The sequence below is a fragment of the Anomalospiza imberbis genome, chromosome 6 (genome assembly GCF_031753505.1).
Source record: "Anomalospiza imberbis isolate Cuckoo-Finch-1a 21T00152 chromosome 6, ASM3175350v1, whole genome shotgun sequence".
NCBI classification, from domain to species: domain Eukaryota; kingdom Metazoa; phylum Chordata; class Aves; order Passeriformes; family Viduidae; genus Anomalospiza; species Anomalospiza imberbis.
Window position 1 is genome coordinate 62,427,473 of NC_089686.1, and position 11,629 is coordinate 62,439,101.

At 41.6% G+C, this 11,629-nt stretch overlaps 1 protein-coding gene across 1 annotated transcript; it reads left to right on the top strand.

Annotated features, from left to right (window-relative positions):
• The first annotated feature begins 655 nt into the window (after positions 1-655).
• On the top strand, positions 656-2,834 carry FIBIN (fin bud initiation factor homolog). Its single transcript, XM_068194840.1, has one exon. The coding sequence runs from the start codon at positions 901-903 to the stop codon at positions 1,522-1,524; it is 624 nt and encodes a 207-aa protein (XP_068050941.1). The 5' UTR covers positions 656-900; the 3' UTR covers positions 1,525-2,834.
• Positions 2,835-11,629: the final 8,795 nt, after the last annotated feature.

Sequence of the window (11,629 nt, forward strand, 5' to 3'; positions counted from 1 at the left end):
GAATTTTAACTCTGGATGACAGCAGGATTTGGTATAATCTTTGCTAGGTGGTGATTTTTTTCCATGAAAGAGAAAAATTGATGTGAAGGGAGTTGGTAACATTACAAACCCTTTCTTTTCGTGATCTCGCCTTGATTTAACAACCCAAAAATGGTAAAGACAGATTTCTAAAAGTTACGTGCATGATTCAACTGTGCCACAATTCTGCTACTAGATTCACCCAAACTATTGTTTCATGAAAAAGAAGCGCTTCTTATGAAGTCAGCCCCATAGGATGCACTGTAATGGGGTTTTCCTTGAACACATCAGACATCTTGTTTAAGAGCAAATTTTGTGTTTCATTTTCCCATCTTACCCTATCAAGGTTTATTGTTTTACTCTTTATCCTTGATCCTGCATCTTTTTCCTACCCAAGTTTTTTATCAATGACAAACTACGAGCCCTGAGCAATGCTGAGAAGTGTACCGAGCCGTGTGTTTGAGCCGCTGTACAGATCAGGCTGTTAGCAAAGCAGTAATTTCTAGCGGGAAGAAGAGCAGAGCTCAGTAAGTAAGCTGCAGTAAGTAGGGGGTTTTCTGTTGAGGGGAGAGAGGTGTACGTGTCTCCCTCCCTCCCCGTGGGACAGCCCCGCGGGGGCGGTGCTCGCGGGGCCTGCGGCCGGTGCCCGCGGCGGGGGCGGCCCGGCCCGGCCCGGCCCTGCCTGGCGCGGCTCGGGGCCGCTTCCCCCTCGGCGGGGCCGCGGCTCTTAAGGGCGGCGCGCCGCGGCCGGCCCCAGAGCGCCGCCAGCTCTCCGGCCGCGCTGCCGTGCTCGGCCCGGGCGGCCCGCAGCGCAGCCGAGGCCGGCGGCAGCGGGGAGCCCCATGCGGCACGGGCGGCCCTAGGCTGCGCGTCGGCCGCAGCATGCCGCTCCCTCTGCGCCTGGCGTGGCTGTGCTGGCTCTGCAGCGTCTGCCGCGGCTACTTCGAGGGGCCGCTGTACCCCGAGATGTCCAACGGGAGCCTGCACCACTACTTCGTCCCCGATGGGGACTACGAGGAGAACGACGACCCCGAGCGGTGCCAGCTGCTGTTCCGGGTGAGCGAGCAGCGGCGGTGCGGCGCGGCGACGACGGGCGGCGGGCTCAGCCTGCGCGAGGAGCTGACGGTGCTGGGGCGGCAGGTGGAGGACGCGGGCCGGGTGCTGGAAGGCATCGGCAGGAGCATCTCCTACGACCTGGACGGGGAGGAGAGCTACGGTGCCTACCTGCGCCGCGAGTCCGCCCAGATCAGCGACGCCTACTCCAGCTCGGACCGCTCCCTGAGCGAGCTGGAGGGCAAATTCCGCCAGGGCCAGGAGCAGGGCGGCCGGGAGGAGTCCCGTCTGGGCGACAGCTTCCTGGGGCTGCTGCTGCACGCCCGCGCCCTGCTCCGCGAGACCCGCCACGTCTCCAGCGGGCTGCGCGACAAGTACGACCTGCTGGCCCTCACGGTGCGCAGCCACGGCGCCCGCCTCAGCCGCCTCAAGAACGACTATCTCCGCGCCTGAGCCCGGAGCGGCCGAGCCCGGACCCCCGCCGGCTTCCAGAGACACCCCCAGCCCCACCGCCCGTCCCCCGGAAGGCACAACCCTGGTGTCCGCCTGGAAGGAGCACCTCCTTGGACAAACCCTAGAATTACGAAGCTCGGAAAAGACCTCCGAGATCGTCAAGTCCAACCTTTGACTGAACACCACCACGCCCACTAAACCATATTGAGAAGTGCCACATTTGCTCATTTTTGAACGCTTCCAGGGATAGTAACTCAACCAAAATACAGTCTTCTCCATGGAAAAAGCTTTATTTATTTTACCTTCTTAACAAATAGCACAATTCTATAAACCAGGAGGTTCGAGGTATGTTTAAGTTAATATCCCATATTCAAAAGTCTACCCTCTGTTACATCATTCATCTTTGGTCGCAAAATGAAATAAGCTTTCTCTTCTGCGATTCCCTGTTGTTTGTTTCTGTATCACCTGTTCTGCTGTGGCTCACCTGCCCTAAGTGTAGCTGAAGTGAGGTGCTGGCCAGCTCCCTCCAGACTCCTGTGTAGCAAATACTTAAATTGCTTTTGTTGTTAGTCCTTCAGGGTGACACCTCTGGCCCTCTGTTAACTTCCTTTCTAATGATATGTATTATATGCTCCTTAAATGTTGTTCCACTGCATAAAGCTGTCATTTTCATTTGTGTGTGGAAAGATGGGAACTATTCTGGCAGTATTTGTACTTCCAGGCTTGCTTATCTGTGACTCTAAGCTATCATAACCCTAGGAAGCAGCCAAAAAGTCTTATGTCAGATCCTGAGAATGCTGGTGGAGATTTTTATAGCAAAAAGAATGAGCCCTAGTGCTGATTAGAATTTTGGATCCCAGATTTGAGAGCCAGGAGCATGTTTCTAAAGCAGATGAAAAGGTTTTGTCTGTGCAAGCACATGGACTTTTCCTGTTGGTGACTTTGTACTTTTGCTAGCTAAGTTATTAATGTAACTTTGTGGTCTTAGACAATAGCAAAAGTGCCTGGTGGGAAGGAGGGTGGAGTTTTTGACTCATTGCTATTTAACTGACAGTTTTGGGTAATGTGGCTATTAGGTTACAGATACTGCAGGCAGAATACCTGTTGGGATGAAAAGAGTTTATAGGTTGTTGTAATAAATATTTGAAAACAATGTTAAAGTACATTTTTGTTATTAGTTTCCGAGACACTCTTGATTTTAAAATGTTCTGTTGAAATGTGTCTTTTCAGCAAAACATTGAAAGCTTGTAGCCCCTGCCAAGTGAAATAACTTGCGTTTTAGTAAAAACAAATAAAAATTTACAGACTCATGAGGTAATCAAGTTACATTAAAAGCAACAATACAAAAGGGCTTGTGGGGCAGACTTTTCTGAGTTTTTAAGCACCCGTGGAAGAGAAGCTGATGTACTTCTGAGGTGTGTTCTTGTTAACCCTGCTCCCATTTAGTTATACTTCAGTCTGCAAACCATCCAGTGGGTAAGTTACTCAGCAGTGCAATGGGTCAACATAAGTCAGCTTGGACTAGAGTGCTGAAGGCACCAGGAAAGTCTCATGAAGGTAGGTGCTTACAGAACCAGACAGCTCATTTTGCTGAAGGCAGTGAAATGTAGCCTACTGGCAAAATACTTTAGATGTCATTTTGCATTTTTAAGTCCTCAGTATCTTTAAAGATTTACTGGGGAAAAAAAAAAAGAAACATTTTATTGGTTGACTCTGGTGGAACCACTCAGTGTTATTTTTCTGTTCTCACATTAGAAACTATATGACAAGTTTTAGCTCTTAAAGATTTTTTTTTTGTGATACTTTCCTTGCCACTGGAGACAGATGGCACAACAGAAAAGTGAGCCGAGTCACTGAGTCTTGTGTGCCCACTATCTTAGCAAAAACATAGTAGCATTTCTGGGCTGGACCAAGCTCCAGAGGTGCCTGAGACCAGTGTCCCCTGAAGATGTCATGCAGTTCCATTTGTGCCCAGAGGCTTCTTAAAGAAAGTTTAAGTCTGTGTTTTACCCACTTTGAGTCATTTGTTACATGAATTGTAAACATCAGTAAATAAATAAAAATGGCATGACTGTGCTGTTTTTAGGTATATGAGAGCAGTATTCAAATCCTAATAGAAAAATAGTAGTAGTGTAAAACACAACTTCTTGAATATCCTTTAAGCAACTTGACTATTCTATTTGCAGTAGCAAATGTTTGGTCAAGCTGAAACTATTCCAGTGTATGCAGCATACCAAAAGAGTAAATGTTTGCAGAATGCTTACATTTCAAAGCAGGAGATGTGTGGGTATTTACTCATTCCACTCAATGCCCTGTAAATTATCATCTAATGAAACAAGACTGTGGTACTTTACAATCCACGCTAATGTTTCATATGATAAATATGATGAATTCTTGACATATTATGTTTCAGTAAAATTTAACATTTTTCTATTTTAAATATGGCAAAATTCTGATTTTCTTTCGGTAGCATTGATTTTTGAAGGCTTTAAATGGTCCTTTCTAGGAGAAAATAAAGATACCTGAGTCTGGTCTGTGTATAAGTTCACACATTTAATACAAATAGTCAGTCTTAGGTGGATTTGATGAAGCCAATACAAAAATCTTTTAGGACATTTAAATCTACTAGAGTTTGATTTACATAATTTTGGCTGACCTAAGCAAATTTATATGTTAAATATATCATTTTTGAGTCAGAGCTGATAGATTAAATGATTTTTATAGAGCCGCCTGCAAGAACTGAGTGCTTAGTAAAATTCAGCAGTTTAAAGTTTTAAATTCAATTTTTTTCTTTAAAAACTATGGAAACTATATTGCAGTACTCTTTGCAATCTTATAAATGTCTCGCTTTTGCTTTTTATCTGAAAAAACTTATTTGTTTGGAAGGTATGAAGATCCCCTGGATCTGGATCTTCATACAGCCCATTTTAAACAGTAAGGGCTCTTTTATCATTGAAAATTTGGTAATTATTTTTAAGCCCAGAGCTTTAAAAGGATGCTTGTAGCAGCAGTCATCCCCATTATGTCCTTCTGTTACATTAAAATATAGTATTGGTACTAGATTATTTTTTCTTTTTCAGAATGCAGCAGTTCGAGTTAAAACTGAGCTGACAGTGGGGGTTTTTGTGGTTTTTTGATGATTTTCAAAACATGTATTATTTCTGAATTTATTAAGGAGTTGATGGTGCTGAAGAGCAAAAGATGATTTTCTGGGGAAAAAAAATGCTGCAGCTGGAACAGTCATAGAGAGCTCACTTAAGTTTTTCATCAAGGGGAACAGGCTGCCCAGAGAAGGTGTGGATGCTCCATCCCTGAAAGTTTTCAAGGCCAGGCTAGATGGAGCTCTGAGAAACCTGGTCTAGTGGAGGGTGTCTCTACCCGTGGCAGGTGAATTGGAATGAGATGATCTTTAAGGTCCCTTCCAACTATGATTAGAGTCAAAGCAAGGCACTAAGGAACTCACCTGCACTTCTCTCCAGGTAGCTCACTTTTGAAGGCAGTGCTCTGATGTGGACATTCTCATATCCACTGATACACACAGAACAGAAGAAGCTCAAAGCATGCAGAAAACAATTAACAAAAGCTTGAGAAAGAAAAGTGTACTTGGCTTGTGCCAAGTTAATGGATAGGAATTCAGAGGGGAGTGTGCAAACTGGATTTCAAAACTGCAATTTTCAGTTTCACAGGTTGACTTACCCAGGACCATCATCAGAAAGAGAAGTCAAGCAAAGCTTTCAAAACCTTGGTGAGCCTTTAAAAAATCGTACGTGTGCCAAGCTGGGGTGTATGAGTTGTCTGAAGCTAAATTGTTGCTCCTGTAGGTTGTCATGTACTCAGATGCAGCTTGGCAAGACATAAACCTCATAAGCAAAAAATATACCTTGCTTAGTCACTAGAAACAACCTTGTGAGTTACAGAGCTCTGGTTATAATCTTGTCTAGGAAATGTATATTTTGTGGAGAAGTTCTATTGGATGTGTCTATTACTGTTGGTGTGGCTGTTTATTTACATGGTCTTTATGTTGCTTTACCAGTTTCTTGCTCATGCTATTTGAATATCAATTTTGTGACTATTAAAGAAATTTTCAGCTAACACTGAAGTGTTGTGAGTGAAGTGCATTTCACAGCCACTATTCCTGAAGTAAGCATGTGGATTCAAAGTCTGTAATTTCTCTGTCTTTTAATGTATTTTTACTTGCAGTTCATTGAGGAAATTGTTTTATTATTACCTAGATTTTTTTTTTTGGAGAGCCATTAGCAAAACATTGTTCAATTTGTGGGTCTGCATTTCATTCCTATAATATGTGAAACTGTCAAAAAAGCCTGACTGTGCTACATGTTTCTTTAAAAAGCTGTTATTAGAACATGTGTATAAAAAAAGACTAAAACTGCCTGTTTTATTTTCTTCATTGAGTTGTCATCCTGCCTACAAGATCAATTTATAACTGGAAAAGGCAGAATTTAATGACTACATCTGTAACAAGGAAAACATATGGTCTCCATAACCATTACATTTTTAATGATGTGGCTTGGACAGAGCCATTCCTCCTTGAAAACTACCTTACCCTGGGGAGGTACTGCTGGCAGTCTCCAACATGTCATTAACATTCTTTCATAAGAAAAGACAATGCCAAGAGTGTCCTGTTTTCTCAGATGACAACCTTCCTTAGACTGTCTGCTTCCTTTGTAGGTGCTTAGAAACTGTCTGTTGAGTAGTCATTGTTCATGTCTAAACCTTCTTGTAAGGTGGAGAAGGAAAGTCATTGGAGAAGGTTGGTTTAGGGAAGAGATTCTTATCCAGTGAAGTGGATAATGTGAATATTGTGAAGAGCATGGTGACCAAAAAAGATATGTACGTGCATGATATTTTCCACTCTGCAAATTTTTCCCTGTGACAGGAGTTAGCAACATAGAGTAGTTTTAGTGTTATAACAGAAAGTTACTGTTATTAACACTAATCGTTTGGTATTATATATTTGGTATACAGTGTAAATACTATTATTTACACTAAAAATTTGGACACACTCCAAACTTCAAGATGTTTTTTTCTATCTACTTGTTACCTCTTCTCAAAAATAGTACAAGTACGATTTTTAGTTTAGTGTTATGTTTTAATGCATGAAAATCAATTCAGTGGACTTTCAGTTTCTCAGCTGGATTTATCCAAGACCTTGTTATGCCTTTTTTGGGATAATGATTAAGAATTATTTCCTTTACACTTTCTGTGTGGACAGCTTTTTGGTTAATGAAGACCAGTTAATTTTTCTTAGTAGCAGGCTTTGTCCTTTCTTAATATGATTTTGTTTCTAATTTAATGTAATTAATCTGAGATTTGTATTAAAATAATGCACTTTTTACTCAGGAGTCAAACAGAGGTACAACAAAATGCAAGCTAATTCATAATTCATAACTGGATCTGCATATAAATTAGGATGCTATTAGATTTGTGACTTTAAGTAATATCTCACATACTCTTTAATTTCAGAAGAGTAACCCTAGGAGAAAAGAGTGAATGAACAAGAAGCCATCTTCATCTAATCTATCAGATGTAGATTACATCTGGTTTTTTAAAGCCCAGTTTCTTTTTTTCTTTGCCTACACCATCACCACCACTTCCACCCAGGAGCCTGAAATGGTTTTTAGGCAGTGTCTTCACACGCAGTGCTGTGCAGCCCTGAAGGAAGGTGGGTACACGGGGCTTTCTGTCTTCACCGTGCGGATTTGCTGATCGCTTGTGAGGTAGCAGCATCAGACAAATGTTTTTCTGCAGACACTGGCACGCTGGAATGTAGGCACACAATTTGTGGTGCTTGGGAGTGGGGCTGTGTCTGAGCCTCATCCCTAATGGGTACAGCTGTGAAAAGCAGGTGAACAGCATTGAAAGCAATGAGCCATGGAGTGCCCAGGTGTGCTGAGCAACCACTCAGAGATCAGAGGCACACAGGTGGCAATGCATGTAAGAAGAAGAGCATAAAAGGCTGGGTTAAAGAACAAGATGGGCAGGTGCCCGCAGCCTTCTGAAGAGGTATGGTGTTACTCTGTACAGGTGGATGCTTAAAGCCTTCTGATACTGTATGGTGATACTTTGTGTATCGTGGCCGTCAGGACTGCAAGGTATGCTGTGACATACGCTGTGACACTGGAATATAAGGTGATGTAGTCTAGCCTTGCAACCAAAGGCACTAGACGTGTTCTATTTAGGCAGTGCTGATACCAGGGGTGATTTCAGCTAGAAAACAAATTTTCTAACACAATTTGAAGCATTAGAAAGCAGGCATTCTTTATTCTCAGCATGCTGAGAATAGCTCAGCATGCTGAACACACTCAGAGGTTACCTTCCTAATCAGGTGTGTCATGAAACTTTACAAGTTATTTATTCCGTCATGATCATACGTATTCATTGCTGTATGTACTTCCAGCTAATACACAAACACCACTTTTCCTAGAACTGATTTGCATGCATCTGCCTCTTACTGGGAGTCCTTTTGTGGTCCTACAGGGTCTTCTAAGGGGTCTCTGGTGGTCATACTCACTGAGTGCCTCCAGTGTTGCAGATGACCTCACCTTGAACTTCTCTTAGGGCATACGCTGTTGCTTCTTGTTACATGGCTTTGCCACAAAAGCCACTATGTTCATCATTATCTGCTTATCTACTGATTCCAGCTATGTTTAGCGTCCTTTGTGTCTACTTTTACTGTCTTGTATCTATTTTATTAGTTAGTCTTTAAGCTCTGTTTAGCAACTTCAACAGGAACTGAAAATGTCTATTGTCTGTCAAGCTGTCAAGTCCCCCCTTTTCTTGAGAGTATGTCTCTTTTAGGCAAGTCTCAGTGCTTCATTTTCCAGCACAAAGTGTTACAGCTACTGTAACATTGAATCATAATACAGGCAGGCACACACACTACAACAATTACAGTGACTGCCATAAATGCATTTTGTAGCAGTCTCCAATTTGGTAACCATGAGGTAAGCCAATCCCACCAAGAAGAATTTTCCTCTTTGGGCCACTCTTCTACTGCTCTTTCTGTTGAGGTGATTCCTGACTGTTGGACTTCAAACCCATCATTAATGTAAGTGCAACACTCCTGTCCTATAATAATACATGTTCTTCCTTGGCTGGCAAGCAGATAATCTGACCATGCAGGTGTGTAGAGCCACGGTTTGTGTTTGTTGGAGCTCAAAGGATGTGCTATTTAATACTTAAATAGTATCATTTGCCACTTCTAATAATCTGTTGAGCTTGTTTATCTAAACTGACAGGACAAGGTAGTGCACATGGGGCGTAGCATGAACCATAATCCTTTGCTTTCTGAAACTGAAGGGGTGTATTGCAGATCATCCTGCATTCCCTGGATGGAAAATGTTCTCTTGGCCCAAACTTATTGCAGATTTTGCCAAAGTACCCTAAGGGGAGGAATTAATATTTCTTGGAAACAGGAACCAAACCATCCTTTAAGAAGCCATTTATAGGCATTGTTTCTGCATAGCCAATAGGTGCCACTCCCAGTACCAAACACTTGATTCCCTATTTTCCACTACTGCACTACTGATGAAGTTAAGGCTTCTATACCTGATTCTTTTGTGTCCTCACTGCCATTAGGCCAGGGGCAGTCAGAGAGACTAGATGTTTTGTCTTGCACGGTGCAGCTGAGAAAGAGAGGACTATGTGCCTGGCCATCACCTGGCACACACATCCCACCTAGGAAACTTGAGCACTGTAGTACATCTAGTGACAAATTAAGTTGTTGTCAAATGCTTTATTGAAATAGACCAGTTAAGACATGCTGGGTGGCCTCTGTGCAGAACTTAACCCAGAATACTCTTACCACTCCACTCGTACAAACCAGAAGAAATCCTCCTGAAAGGAGAAGCTTCTGGTCTGGTGCTGTATGTATGGAAGAAAAACTAGACTTGCTTTCTCCCATCTTACCTTAGTAGCCTCCTGGAAGTGGCACATGTACAACTCCTCCTCCACATGCCTCTGACAATCAGTGTTGAGACAAATCAAAATGAAATTGGCTCTTCACAGCTTGACATGCATTTTGTGTGACCAAGTTACCTATTATCAGATGAACAAATACCAGGTAAGTGACATTTGTGACAGAAAGACAATAAACACGCCTCAGAGTTTCTTGCCGTAAAAAATGTGATTTTCTGTTCCCTTAGGGTCTCTTAGAAGCAAGTTTAGATTTCTTAATTGAATGGTAAAATAGGAGATGTCTGGAAGCCCTTTAAATCTGGCAAGCTTCACAAAGGACTTCAGATTAAGTGATGAATCTTCCCTTTGAGACATTCAGAAGGTAAACGTTTAATATATTTTCCAGTCCCTTGTTTTGACATTTTGAAGAAAAATATTTATAGAATGTCCATATATAAAATCCAGGTAGTTATAACTGCCCTGCTAAAATTAAAGAAGAGCCTTTGCTTAGGTTAAACACTAAGCATGTGGATAATACTAAAATTATTTGGCAGTCCACTTACATAAGATGAGAAATTTGTGTACAAAACGAGTGTGTGGACTACTGGATAGATTAATGTAATGAATGTATGAAATAATTAATGTATGAAATACATTCATTATGGAGAAACTTTGAAATTAAATACTATGGGGTTTAATATCTATATCCAGACCTTTGGATTTTTCCTGCTTCCCCCATTTAGTAGCTGGCCTTAAACATCTAAAGCAAATTCTGATTCTCATGGTCTTTTCCTAAGCAGATACCTACAGGAGTGCCTACTAGATTTAGTACACAGAGAAAAGCATCCCTGTCCCCAGAGGAACTGGGTGGTTGGTTCTGGGAAGAGTGCTTTGTTTGAGAATTCCTTATACATTGAAAGATAAGTGGAATAATTTGATCAGACCATTTCTGTTGCTCAGGTGCCTCAAATCATATGCATGTGAGTACCATGCCTTGTGCTGTCAGCATTGTCTAGGGATCAGGCAATGTGACTCATCACGATCAGGTAAACGGCTAGCTTGAACAGAGAACTATCCAGAAACGATGTAGCAAAAGTTTATGGCATGTTGAAATATTATTTATTCTTTTTATTTTTAAACCCTAAAGCATAACACAACTTTTCAGCCATACATAATAAAACTTTGTCCAAAAAATCTCAGAAGGACACTGCAGCCAGTCTTGCAATATAAATATTTTTACAGTTCAAAGGAAAATTGCAGTATGGTAGAAATAGACATATGTATATGTATATATATATATAGACACACGTATATTTATATACACATTTGTATAAAAGAAAATATATTCAGTCTGTATATAAGCACAGTTTTGGATAAAAGGTGTTTAAGTCTGTATGCACAAAACCAGCTGTACTGCATTGCAGGTGAGGATTAGTAATTACTGGGTTTCAATGGGACTACTATCCTTAAACACAAGAAAGGAAAAAAAAAACCAGTAATATGCTTTGCTATACTCAATCAAATGAAATAATAACAAATGGGGACCCAAGGGTCCTGTGTAGCTTAGTTCTAAACTGCAGCAAAGGAAAAATATTGAAAAACCATCTGATAACTCCAGTAGGCCTTTGTGAGTCAAAATGCTGAATCCCAGGACATTTTTTTGTGCACAAAGACAGCTGGCGAGACTTTGGTCCTGGTAGCATGAATATGTTGCCCTATAAGCTTAAGAACAAAAAGAGAAGATATTTAATAAATATGCAATAGTTGACGTTGATGAAGTTATTAAAATATGTATGCAATGACTTGCTGATACAGGGAGCATCCCCTGAATTTTTCTGAATAAGAAAAAACAGTAGACCAGAGCTTTTCTAATTCTAGTATCTGTACACCATCATTCTGCAGTACAGTATGCAGCTGGCTTTAAATAAAAGTGTATATCCATAGAAAGTGGTCTGGCTGTGAAAGGAGAGAGGAACTCTCACAGAACTCTGTTGCTGTTACTAAAGTCACATTTACAAAGCCTTTCCTTGCAGGAAGGTGGATTCTGTGTCTTCTATTCCATAGTACCCACAGCAGGGGTTACGGTGTATGTACTTCCATGCTTTAGGTTTTGAATATGGTAAGTAGTAGCTCCAGCTTTTGATTTGTGGAATGCATTTTGAGGTGTCTTTTTGTGAGAGACTGAAAT

Excerpts from the sequence above, each read along its gene's own strand:
- FIBIN (XM_068194840.1), top strand. The coding sequence starts at position 901 with ATGCCGCTCCCTCTGCGCCTGGCGTGGCTGTGCTGGCTCTGCAGCGTC.